At 41.0% G+C, this 14,072-nt stretch overlaps 1 protein-coding gene across 48 annotated transcripts in view; it reads left to right on the forward strand.

The window, feature by feature from the left end:
• Positions 1 to 14,072, forward strand: part of RIMS2 (regulating synaptic membrane exocytosis 2) — a 659,880-nt gene that overhangs the window by 498,602 nt on the left and 147,206 nt on the right. For 5 of the 48 annotated variants that reach the window (XM_073679706.1, XM_073679709.1, XM_073679704.1 and 2 more), the window contains exons 24-25: positions 1,433 to 1,498; positions 8,399 to 8,461. The exons of the other annotated variants lie outside the window; for them this stretch is intronic. In XM_073679706.1, the coding sequence (XP_073535807.1) occupies positions 1,433 to 1,498; positions 8,399 to 8,461 (129 nt within the window). The remainder of the gene's footprint in view (positions 1 to 1,432; positions 1,499 to 8,398; positions 8,462 to 14,072) is intronic. 48 annotated transcript variants of the gene reach the window in all.

The raw sequence follows: 14,072 nt of genomic DNA on the forward strand, positions 1-14,072 counted from the left end.
CTGCCCAGTGGGCCCCTGTGCAGGAGTGGGCCCCTACCCTTCTGCCTGAGCAGGGTTTGGCTCAGGACACTTAAAAAAATTGGCCACTACTTTTTATTCATTTCTTATTATTATGATAGGCCATCAATGTCTAATCGGTGGGGTAGTTACACCTGGCATCGCCGTCGATTAGATGTTACGGGCGGTGGCTGGAAGTTCTCTGATGCTGTCTGGAATACATTAGTTGTGACACGGAGTTACTACTCACAGACAAGCAGTGACACTAGGTAGTCAGGAGGTCCCAGGTCAAATACCATGAGGGCTTGTGGTTCAGAGGGGCAAAACAAAGGCATAGTCAGGTAACAGTCTGGGGTCAATACAAGCGAGTAAGAAAAAAGTATAGTCAGTGGCCAAGTCCGGGGTCAGGTACCTGAAGTCAGAGAGCGTCAAGAGCAGAAGGGATAATCCACACGAATGGTCACAACAAGTCCAGCAACAAGATCAGAGAAACAGACACAATGCTAAGCGCACACACACCAAACAAAGCTAAGCTACAGCTGACACTGGCCTGCTCACAGCTAGCCAGCTAAATAGCTTAGCAAGTCACCAAGGATGGGAGACACCTGGGGAAAGGCTCACAGGCTAGGCCAGATTGAGCAGCTGTCACTCACAATACTGACAGCCCAGAACACTCCAGATCCCATAGGGTCGCTGACCTGTCACTCACAGCCACAGTAAAGATGAAACCGTGACAGCAGCTCTGTCAGAACTATAGTAGCCGCGGCCGGGTATAACATATCTATCCAGATACATTGAGATGAGTGGGGGATCTGCAATATAGAAGTGTCGGAGTTGCTTTAGTTCGGCAACATTCTAGAATTTCTGGCCGGCACCAGTAACATCATATCATTGAGGTTGCCGGGTGTCATACCCCCACCGATCAGATATCGATGGCCATCAATAAACAAAAGTAGTGGCCATCCCCTTAAATGAAACGTGTGCAGACAAGGACAGTATCTCATCATTCATAGCTACCCAGTTTATTATATAGAAGTGTAGGCAAATTTTTGAATAAGGGTCAGGTAATGAACAGTGGGCCCCCAGAATCAGTCACTGCCGAACCCTTGGTACCTCAGTCCAACGCTGTCATTATAGCAATTGGTGGTGGCCATAGGACCCATACAGATAAAAACTCTGAGCTCTCACTGTGACGTCAAGAGTTTTGGTTAAACTCCTACGTACGTCTCTATTCTCTGCTGCTACTTTCCGATGCCCCTTGCCCCGCCCGTAACAGGCTTTGTACTATATAGCGGTACAAGGCTTTTGTAAATAGGATGCAGAACGCTACATTGACTTTAACAATCTGCAATTCATAGAAATGCATGGAATAGATTTCTCTAAGGAATACACTTAGACGTGTTCAAAAAAACTCTGCCATTTGTTCTCTGTTTAGGAGAACTAGACAAGAGAGACGAGTGCCTAATTCACATTGCAAAGAACCTTCCCCTTCGCCTGAAAGGTATTTGCACCTGCACTACAGACATAGTTATAAGCTGGCTGTATGTATTGCATTGAGGATTGATGTGATTTATAGAACTTTATGTTAGATGTGATAATCACGGGTTACAGGATATTACTTTACTAGGATCACACCTGAAGAGGGACTCGAATGAGACTGCTATTCCTCCCGACTAGAGAGTTAGGCTTTGTTCACACATTGCATTTTTGCTGCATTTTTTAATGCTGCTTTTTACAGTCCCAGCCAAGGCTGTGGGATTTCAGAAATCTCATTTACACACTTGGCTTTTTTTCTGGCTGAATTGGAAAACTGCGTTTTTGAAAACTGCTAGATGTGACTTCTTTCAGCGTTTTTGCAGTGTTTGAAAGCAATGAGTAAAGGCGAAAATGCAGCAGAAACGCTGCTCTCAGTTCTTTCGGTGTTTTTGGTGAAAAAAAATATATTTTTTGTGATTTTTCCCAAGTATTAACCATTAGCCTTGGTGTCATCGCATGAGCTTGGGTGTTAGTATTTGTTATTGTAATGTAATTTGTACTTTATTTTTTTTAAAGCCGTCCGTTTGTTTCTCAGCACTCCAAGTACAGTTTAATTAAATTAGTGATAAGTGTTAAAGTGGACAATGCCCGACCAGTTCATCTTCCCCCGCTGTCTTTACTCTTGCAATTGTGTATTTTTCCATGAACTCATATAACCTTATTTCACGGCTGCGCTTCATACGTGAATCTAACTTTTTCGTTCAGAATAATCACTATTTTTTCGGACATAAAAAACCTTTTTAGTTTCAGACATAAAAAACCCCTAAATAATTACATTTAAAAAAAAAAAAAAAGTTTTATGGTTTCGCATACATTTTGCATCTGGGGCCAAAAACCTTGTATTGTTTATGCTTGCAAGATGGAAGCAAAGCTGAACCTTGTGGTCCTGAAAAACGCAGCAAGAAAAGCAGCCAAACCTGCATTTTGGCTACAGCTGTTTTATTGCAAAGAGATTAGGTTTTGGCTGCAGAAAAAAAAATGCACCAAAAAAGCAAAGTGTGAACATAGCCTAAGCCTCTGACAGGCATATCTACCCCCCCCCCCTTTAAAATAAAGGGGACACACAACATTGCCAATTCTTCTTTGCTTCCTCTGATAATATGTCAGGGAGTCAGCACATCACCATACACACAGGCAGTTGGTGGGCTCAGCCAACATTACGTGTATTGTTTATACATATGCCCACGGGATGTTTTTCTTTATTTTAGGCCTAGCTCACACTGGCATATAACACGGCCGAGTGCTCTTTGATGTTTTATTGGATAGCAGTCGGCCCAATATTATACTATGGGGCAGTGCAGATCTGCGATTTGGCATGAGAAAACAATTGCAGCATGGTGCAAGTGGCTCCGAAATTCAGGCAATGCGCCCCCATACAAGTCTATGGGTGTGTGTGAAACATCGGAGTGCAGTCCGATGTACGCTCACGGAGACAATGGAGAAGATGGAGAAATTAAGTTCTCCGTCTTCTCTTCAGTGTGCTATAATTCTCTCATGCAAGAGAATCGGATCACAGTAAAATGACACTCGGCTCAAACTCTGACAGCGTTTGATTCGTGCCATTAGCATAATTGGCCCGCTTTTCTCGCATGAGAGAACATACAGCCATGTGAGCGAACCCTTAAAGGCATCCTCTGTATATTCTCTGGGAAATTCTGCTCCATAAATTCTTTGGTGCTATATAACTTTAGTTTATGGACTCAGTATACAGCTAGGTGTGCCATAAGGCATCTGATAGCACTGAAATTGGGCACTATATGGTGGTCTTATTCAGCAGTTTTGTTTTTACCATTTGAGAGTAACAATCATTTTTTTTTAAAAAACTTTTTCATAAAGACATGTCAGAGGTCTTTAAAGAGAATCTGTCAGCAGATTTTTGCTAAGTAATTTGAGAGCAGCATGATGTAGGGGGCAGAGACCCTGATTCCAGTGATGTATCACTTACTATCAATAAAATCAGTGTTTTATCAGCAGGAGATTATCAATGCTGGACTAGGTGTCTTGTGCCTCCTAGTCAACTGCTCTGTGTAACCCCGCCCCGAGCTTTCTGCCTATTTACAGTGTGCACAGAAAGCTTATACACAGCTGAGTGATACACAGCTCAGCATTCTGAGCTCTGCTAGATCTGCAGAGGAGAAAACAGTGATTGTAGCAAAATGACAACATGCAGACCAGCAAGTGACAGATTGCTGGAATTAGGGTCTCTGCCCCTACATTATGTTGCTCTCATATTACATAACACAGACTTGCTGACAGATTCTCTTTAACAATGACGGTTTAGGTATAAGAACCCCAGCAATCGCTAAAACAAAGGAGCAGAAGCGTTCAGGTGAGCGCTGCTCTTTTCCAATACTTTAAACAAATCTGTGTATTTTCTATTGAGCCTGTTTCCATTTTCGGAGGATAGCGAATATTGGGAGTGTTAGCACCTGGACACTGCTGATCTCAAAATGTTCTATCATGTTACTATGACTTTTCAAAGCTTTTTTTCAAATGACAATAAATTTCAAACATCCTCTATTCTCATGTTCTCATTGTCTCATTTCTGCACAGATTCTTACTCCCATCGACATTAAAGCTTCATGCCATGTTGTTTTCTTGGTCCAAACATTCTTTCTGATTATTTTCAATATAGTTCCAGAGCTCAGTTTTTTTCTGAGCGATAACTCCAAATCCGCTGCATAGACAAAGATTTTTCTCACTACAAACAGCCACCACTAGGGGGAGCATGTTCACAAAATTCACTAGTTCCTGCAATTCTCTCTTTGGCCTGATCTTGCATCGACAGTTCAGTGTCAGACTACTGTTGACTCGAAATAATGGGCTGCTTGCTGTGTTTTCCTATTAAATTGCAGAGTGGGCTGAAGAGAGAGGTACCTGACAACTCCTTTAAGGTATTAGGGAGTTCAAAATTTAGTTTACTATTTATTTTCCTTGTTTATATAGCGCTATTAAATTCACAGCATGGTACAGGCATCATCATCACTGTCCCCACTGGGGCTCACAATCTATATTCCCTATCAGTATGTCTTTGTAGTGTAGGAGGACCCGGAGGAAACCCACACAAACATGGGAAGAACATACAAACTCCTTGCAGATGTTGTTCTTGGTGGGATTATAACTCAGGACCCCGTTTCAAGGCTGCAGTGCTAAACACTGAGCCACCGTGCTGCCCTACAATTACATTTTATAGTAGTTGTTAAAGTCAATCCTCTATGTTTGCACCTAGTAAAATAATAACACTTATACTCATCTGCGGTGATTGCACTGTTGCTCCTGGGGCTCGCATGACATTGTCACACAATCCCTGCAGCCAATCAGGAAGTGAGAACTGCTGCTTGTCTTCGCTTGTCACCGCTGATTGGCCCCAGGGATGGCGTGATGTAACAATGTCATGCTATGCTAGCCCCTGGTAGAGACAGTGCCGATACTGTTGGTTCAGCGCCGGGACCCACAGGTGAGTATATTTGTTACTGTTTTACTGGTGGCAAACATACTGATTGAAAAGGGGTTGTCCGCGTAGTGAACAATCGCTGTAATATTGTGGAATAAGGAGCATTCCAAAAACCCTTTTTCTAAATACTCTGTCAAAGCCCCAAAATATTTTGTGTTAGCACCCTTCTTGGTACCCCACACCTAGGAGACTTATCCACCAGCTTGCTCCTTGCTACACCCCTGCCCATATCTTCTCCTTCAGTTCACTCTTAGAAGTATATAGTAACATAATGATTGTGATCCAGTGGGATACCCGGATCAGCTAATCTCGAGATTATCAGAACCATTGACTAGATTTCTCAAGTTTCTCTCTAACTTTATGATGATGGGACTGATATTTCTCAGATCACTGGTGTCATCACTAACTTAGAGGATCTTCTTCTACTATGCCAGGGATGTCAAACTCAAATACACAGAGGGACAAAATTAAAAACTTGGACAAAATCGAGGGCCAACCTTGATTTTTATTAAAAAAAATATAAACCTTAATATTCAGTGGGGTCACAGAGGAGCATGTCTCACAACTTTGCAGCCCTTTCAGAGTAATTTTCCTCTTATTGAAACCCCTAGATTGCCCTATCATTGCCCTCATAAAGTATGATGCCAGTAAAAGTGCCCCCCAAACACAGTATGATTCCCCTACAGTGAATTCCTCCACTTGTATGGTATGATGACCTTACTGTGCCCCTCTTTCTCAACTCCCCTGGCAAAGTATGGTGACGTATAATGGGCCCCACATAGTCCTCCATACAGAATAATGGGCCTGCATAGTCCTCCATACAGAATAATGGGCCCCACATAGGCCTCCATACAGAATAATGGGCCCCACATAGTCCTCTATACAGTATAATGGTCCTACATAGTCCTCCACACAGTATAATGGGCCCCACATAGTCCTTCACACATTATAATGGCCCCACATAGTCCTCCATACCGAATAATGGCCTCACATAGTCCTTCATACAGAATAATGGGCCCCACATAGTCCTCCATACAGAATAATGGCCCCACATAGTTCTCCATACACAATAATGGACCCCACATAGTCCTCTATACAGCATAATGGCCCCACATAGTCCTCCATACAGAATAATGGGCCCCACATAGTCCTTCACACATTATAATGGCCCCACATAGTCCTCCATACAGAATAATGGGCCCCACATAGTCCTTCACACATTATAATGGCCCCACATAGTCCTCTATACAGTATAATGGTCCCCACATAGTCCTCCATACCGAATAATGGCATCACATAGTCCTTCATACAGAATAATGGGCCTCACATAGTCCTCCATACAGAATAATGGGCCTGCATAGTCCTTCATACAGAATAAAGGCCCCACATAGTCCTCCATACAGAATAATGGACCCCACATAGTCCTCTATACAGTATAATGGTCCTACATAGTCCTCCACACAGTATAATGGGCCCCACATAGTCCTTCACACATTATAATGGCCCCACATAGTCCTCCATACCGAATAATGGCCTCACATAGTCCTTCATACAGAATAATGGGCCCCACATAGTCCTCCATACAGAATAATGGCCCCACATAGTTCTCCATACACAATAATGGACCCCACATAGTCCTCTATACAGCATAATGGCCCCACATAGTCCTCCATACAGAATAATGGGCCCCACATAGTCCTTCACACATTATAATGGCCCCACATAGTCCTCTATACAGTATAATGGTCCCCACATAGTCCTCCATACAGAATAATGTCCCCACATAGTTCTCCATACAGAATAATGGACCCCACATAGTCCTCCAGACAGAATAATGGGCCCCACATAGTCCTCCATACAGCATAATGGCCCCACATAGTCCTCCATACAGTATAATGGCCCCACATAGTCCTCCATACAGTATAATGGCCCTATGTAATCCTCCATATGGCGTCGCAGGACAAATATAATCATCCTGAGGGCCAAATGTGGCCCGAGGAGCAGAGTTTGACATGTGTACCATATTAAGCCATATAGGGGTTATGGAGGGGGTCACCTATTCAGCGCTTAGTATAGGAAGCATGTGTAATGTTACATTACATATAAATTATAGACTTTTTCCCATCTTCAGAAATTGGTATGTCGGATAGTGCTTGTAAATTCAAGAAATTTTACAATTTACTGATTATTAAATTTTAGCCGTTCCTGAGATATAACAGTTTCCCTTTTGTTTACAGCTCGTTGCCTATGACACCGACCACTACTGCTGTTTAGCTTTTAAGCACTGTGCTGAAGCTGGGAGAGAGATTAGGAGGTAACAGAGCGTTATAGTCCTAGTCAACTTCAAAACAGTGCTTACAAGCTGAATAGAAAAAAGCTTGTAAGTGCTGCCCATGCTCTGCGGTCTAGCAGCGGTGGTCAGTCTCCAGGGCAAAGAGCTGTAAATAGAAAAAAAAAGTGTTAATATCTCAAAAACGGATGAAAATTTTTACAAGCAGTAAATTGTAAAACTGCTTGTTTTTGCAAGCACGATCTGACAATTTATGGAGATGGAAACTCTCTTCTGGAAGGAAGAACACTGGCATCGATTCATCAAGAACAGTGATTTTAATACGGGTCTTGATGAAGAGGCATGTTGGAGTCAGATGCTTCTGATTCATAATCCGGAGGGTCCGACAAGTGGCGTGCACCTCCATGTGCCTAGCCACAAATCTTACTCTGTCCATAGACTGGAGGAAGATCTCTGGCATAAGGAATGCTCGTCATGAATTAGACAGGCTGTGGTGTTACATCAAATCTCGCTCCAGCTCCCGTTGTCTGACCTGGGAGAAACTGGCTTGAAAAGACCAAAAATGACAACATTTTTGTGCACCACAATTTTGGGACTTTTCAAAGCAATTTAAGACAGAATTCTGGTGAGATTGCTGTAATGAATCGGGGGAATGTTTCTAGTGCTACCAATTTTAAGCAGCTATCCTATAAGTTAGTGTCTGACCCTTGCAACATATTTATGGGTATAAGACAGCAACGGAGGAGCACAGGGACACTGAAGCTGCAGAATCCAGAAATATGGATGGCCTTAGAGGAGCGCTTACAAGCTGTATAGCAAAGAGTTTGTCAGTGCTGCACTTATTACCTAAGATCAGCCACCGATAACCGCGAGCTGTAAACTAAGGAATTAAAAATCCCTCCATTGAGAGGATTTTTTAATAGCAAATACAATGTAAAGTTGGTTTCTTTTACCTATTTGTGATGATGAGATTTAATTAACGTCCACAATCACTAGAAAAAGCAGGAAATGTGACTTTCATTTAGTATTTGAGACATTTTTATAATTTCACACCATTTCATGTTCATATTTTGTTTGACATTTTAACACTTTTTATTTTTCATCCTGGCTGCATGGTAAAGGTTATACAATGGTGCAAGTGCGTGGGCAGATCATGTAGTCAATGGTTCAGCTGAGTCCAAAGGGTAAGTACAGAGTAGTGTGATAGAAAGCAGTGGATAACGAAATATTTTTTTCTAGCGGGGTTGGGGCTTTTATTGGAAATGGATGCAAATGGAAACATGGTGTCACCTGTGTTGTAAAGACAGAAGAGTCACCAATTCTGGTTGGTTGCTTTTAGTTGAGTTTCCATTAACCTTTCACATACAGCCATCTCTGACTTCTTTCTTTGTGTTGCATTTGCTTTGTGTATTGCTCTTTCAAGTTATCTTAAAATTAAGGAAGCCGGTCTATTCAGAATAAAGAGCAGGCAGTACGCTTTTCAAACCTATATAGCTGGATTACAGATTTCCTCTTATATGTGATAATTGTATAGAGCACATATTGTACCATTCTTCACGTTTATCTTCATATTCAATGGCTATTATTAGGTGCTGTAAAACTTTTTGCAGCGCTTTTGTAAAGTATTAAAACTCTTAGAATGAGCAAAACCTGGGGGACAAAACAAGCGCAACAGGGAAATATCCAGACAACAGCATTATACGGGGCTCACCTGGTATTGTTGTTCAAAAAACACTACACTTTAGGGGCTCAAGATATAAATCCAGCTGCTACTGCTCCGCAGGTTGGGGGATCCAATGTAGAAATCAATTGTAGGAGATTCGGGTGTGCTGCACTGCTTGTCGGTAGGAAATTAAAAAAAATACAGAGTACAGGGTATTGTGAGTTAATTGCTGTTTTATTATCAATTCTTTTCGAAGTATCATTAACTTCTTCATTGGGAGAACCACAGGAAGTTTCTGTAGTTTCTACTGATGAATAAGTTATAGATACTTTGTTTCATTCAGTTGTTTCTGCTGATGAAGAAGTTATAGATACTTTGTTTCATTCTGTGGTTCTCCTGATGAAGAAGTTATAGATACTTTGTTTAATTCTGTGGTCCTCCTGATGAAGAAGTTATAGATACTTTGTTTCATTCTGTGGTTCTCCTGATGAAGAAGTTATAGATACTTTGTTTCATTCTGTGGTCCTCCTGATGAAGAAGTTATAGATACTTTGTTTCATTCTGTGGTTTCTGCTGATGAAGAAGTTATAGATACTTTGTTTCATTCTGTGGTCCTCCTGATGAAGAAGTTATAGATACTTTGTTTCATTCTGTGGTTCTCCTGATGAAGAAGTTATAGATACTTTGTTTCATTCTGTGGTCCTCCTGATGAAGAAGTTATAGATACTTTGTTTCATTCTGTGGTTTCTGCTGATGAAGAAGTTATAGATACTTTGTTTCATTCTGTGGTTTCTGCTGATGAAGAAGTTATAGATACTTTGTTTCATTCTGTGGTTCTGCTCATGAAGAAGTTATAGATACTTTGTTTCAATGTGTGGTTTCTGCTGATGAAGAAGTTATAGATACTTTGTTTCATTCTGTGGTTCTGCTCATGAAGAAGTTATAGATACTTTGTTTCATTATGTGGTCCTTCTGATGAAGAAGTTATAGATACTTTGTTTCATTATGTGGTCCTTCTGATGAAGAAGTTATAGATACTTTGTTTCATTATGTGGTCCTTCTGATGAAGAAGTTATAGATACTTTGTTTCATTCTGTGGTTCTGCTCATGAAGAAGTTATAGATACTTTGTTTCAATATGTGGTTTCTGCTGATGAAGAAGTTATAGATACTTTGTTTCATTCTGTGTTTCTGCTCATGAAGAAGTTATAGATACTTTGTTTCATTATGTGGTCCTTCTGATGAAGAAGTTATAGATACTTTGTTTCATTATGTGGTCCTTCTGATGAAGAAGTTATAGATACTTTGTTTCATTCTGTGGTTCTGCTCATGAAGAAGTTATAGATATTTTGTTTCATTATGTGGTCCTCCTGATGAAGAAGTTATAGATACTTTGTTTCATTCTGTGATTTCTCCCAATGAAGAAGTTATAGATACTTCGAAATGCATTGAGAATAAAACCGCAATTATTTCACAATACGCTGTACTCTGGATATTTTCTATTTCCTACCAACCAGCAGTATAGCACACCCACGTCTCCTCTGAGAAAACTCTTAGAATCTTCTGAATTTTTCCATTTTAATAGTAACACATAGGTCTGCTAAAAGGGTTGTCTAAGATTAGGGGGGTCTGATTTTTTTTCTTTTACTCTTGTCCTTCTGTTTCTGGTGTTGCAGTCATTGAATTGGTATTGAATTCATCCAGATTCTAGTATGAGGTTCAGCTGCAAAAAAAGAGATCTGGCAGTGGATAATGATTTTCAGTTGTGAACAGATCCTAATGCTTAGCCTCTCTACGGACCTGTATGGCTCCATAATACAATTATTGTAGGGTTCATACACACTATGACTATTGGTAGGGCGCAGCTATGTACATTTTGGTCAGTCATTGATCTAGAATTGTGTTTTGAACCTCTGTGGATTTGTCTCATGCAGATATGAGATTTCTTTATTCCTCGGAAATCCATACTTCTGAATTGTGTTTTTATTTCGACTCTAATATTGTGTCATTTCAAGGCAGCAATTTTTCAAAATATTTTTCCAAGTATCAATGATGAAACATGGCCATTTTGTCAACAGAACCAATGTTCATGGGATGGCAAACTTTTATTTACCCGGTGAAATCAGTGAATTGTCTTGTGCTTCTAAAGGCCCCCATACACATTAAATATCTGTCAGCCATACGATTGTTAAGCCAACAACTATCTCCCCCGACTTAGCCGAGCTCTATGAGAGAAACATTGCCTGGTGGCGACTTATCTCATGGAGAACAAAGATGTAGACTACTGAAATTCGGGATCCTTTTCTCCCTTGGCCTCACCTGTTGGGGAGGAGTCGAGAGGCCAAAAATTCATATAAGATTGTTGCCCGATCCCGATATCGGAGAGTTCAGCCAACTTTAGTTTAATGTGTGTGGGAGCGTTTAGTAACAAGGGTTTACTTGAAGATTTTTGATGCACCTCATAAGGAGTTTTCTAGCCAGAAAAAAACTTGATGTGATTAGTGAATGAGGGGTCTGGCTGTTGGACGCTTCCTAACCCCCTTCTCTGACATGACTATGAATAGAGGGTGGATGTCATGACTATTGAAAGAATCACTAGTCATATTCCAACATAGAGTGTTGGAGGAGTTTCCTTTCTGTGTCTAAACATACTCAAAAGTGTAATCAGGAAACTTGGACTATATATATTACATTACCATTTTAAGCACATTTATTTTTGACATTAGCACAAGCACATTAAGATCTTTTTTTCTTGCTGGACAACCCCTTTAAATGAAAATCTTCAGCAGGAGAGGGTATCTTAGCCAAGGGTATGTGTAAAATGACATCCCTATTGACCGCTTCACTTGAAGGCATCTGAGATGATGAATTGGAGGGGTCACATTTCCTAGAAGGGTCATGGGTGGTGAAGGATCATTCATCCATGAAAAAACTAAAACTACAAACCAGTCCAATGTATGGACACCATTGGAGGGGCGAATATGTTTAACTGTTTCTAATGTCACATTCTTTAGAAAAGAGTTGAGAAGGTGTGCATGTGGAAAATTTAGAACAACTAGTAAGTGTGTAGATAACATAGAAGCAGATACCACTATGGATCCCGCGAAGAAGGAGGCCCAAGCTAATGTTGGCCATCAACAATGGATACTACACTTCCTCATGACCTCTATAATGTTAGCAAACAAAGGGGACAAACTAGTTCAAGTCCCAGAGATGGGAAGTGGACAAGCTCTGAGTTCTTCTTGCCCCAGAGAGGAAGGGACAAAGTGGACATATTTGCCGTATGATCTTGCTGCCCTTTTTTGCTTTAGAGGAGTTTATGGCGGGGCAAGCAAATAGCAGGTTGTCCATACTTTAGATAGTGATGTGGCATAGGACGGTAATACAGTGCCCAAGTGGGGCCCTATTAAAACTTTCTCAAACAGGCCCTCTCTAGTCTATGTAGACCTCTGCCCCCACTATACTTGCTCTACTAAGTCAGCTACTCACTCATCCACCTGGCATTTCTAAGCATGGAAGTGACATAATTGGTGGTATCGGAAGTGCCAAGGGGGTGGAACTTTTTTTCTTTGTTACCTAAATTGAGGAATATACTTGACTAGAAAAAAAACTATTACAACAGATTTATAGCTGATGTTTATTTGGATTTTTAAAAAATTACATTCACACACTATGAAGAATTTGCCATTTTTTTAAAATACGTTTTACGTACCCCGGACAGATTTTTGACTACAGTCATTTCTTAGTGACTCGGTGAAGAAACTAACCAGCACTTATTACCTGCATTCTTTGGTGGTATTAACCTTGAGTGATAAATTGTAGATATAAGGATCTGTCCACTCTGGAAGTAAAATGAAAGGAAAAAAAATCCGCTGCAAATTTTGCTGCAAAACCCTGACAAAACCTTCATAAGTTGCTGTTTTTTCTTGGCTTTTGGTGACATTTTGTTGCCGATTTCACCTGAAAAGAAAACTCTGCGGTGAATACTCTCAGCATACTGTAAACCGACATGCTGTGAATTTAAAGGGAACCTGTCACCTGATTCTTGCTGCCCAAATCGCGGGCAGCATGAATCAGAACCTGGCTCCATGACTGCAGCCAGATAGATATTTTTCTGGAACACTGCGGAGTTATAGAAAACATTTATTTTAAAGTTCATAGTCAGAAATGAGACTTCTCCGGCTCTACACCCTGGCCGTCTTTCCCTGACTCTGGCATAGGTGATTCACAGGTCTCTCACTTTTGGAAAAACTTGTTAATCACCTGCAATGGCGCTGGGAGAAGCCTCTGGCTACGATTGCTGGCCGAATCATTGATGTATATTTTTTTCTGAAACGCTCACGCGTCCATTCAGCCAGGCTTTGATTCACACTGCCCGCGGTTTGGGCCGCATAAATAAGGAGACAGGTTTCCTTTAAAATGCTCACCACAGGAAAAAAATACCCTACCACTCCACTACCCTGAGAAAATAAGTCCTAAAAGTCAAAGCAAAATGAGTGCGGTCAGTTCTTTGTTTCCTTTGTTGTTGTCAGGACAGACTTTCGAGGGAGGGAAAAAAAAACTAGCATTTTTCTGCAGTTTTATCCCAGAATTCATGTTGGCTTAATACGGCACATATTCCTGTCCAGCTCCATGTCGTAAAGCTGGCATCATCCCGGTGTGGTTTGGGTCATTAGACCTCTGTGTATAGCAAGGAGACATAACCATTACCTGTACCATCCCTGGCTGGTGGATTCTACCATAGGGCACATTGCATTGTTAGATATGTGAACCTGTATTGCATGGACCCCTGTGGCAATGTTTGGTTGTTTGTTGCCTTGTGTCTGTGGAGTATGTTCTGTATAAAAGGTAAGTTAGGGGCATTTACCTTCAGAAGCCTACTTTAGGTAATCTTCCATAGTTAAGCCTCATTCAGATGTCGGTTTTTCTCACGTACGTGAAAAACAGACTGATTATTTTGATCAGAATTTGATTACAGTGTGGTCCGAAGGTCAACAGTTTTTCTCGTATGTGGAGAGAAAAACAAAGAAAAGAAAGTTTCTCCACCTTCTCCTATGTGAGTCAGTGAAAATCGGACTGCACTCGGATACAGTCCGATTTTTTTTTGCTTGCATTGTAGATTCTGATCTGACA

The sequence above is a fragment of the Phyllobates terribilis genome, unplaced genomic scaffold (genome assembly GCF_046119375.1).
Source record: "Phyllobates terribilis strain yellow unplaced genomic scaffold, ASM4611937v1 Scaffold_4__5_contigs__length_816908805, whole genome shotgun sequence".
Taxonomy (NCBI): domain Eukaryota; kingdom Metazoa; phylum Chordata; class Amphibia; order Anura; family Dendrobatidae; genus Phyllobates; species Phyllobates terribilis.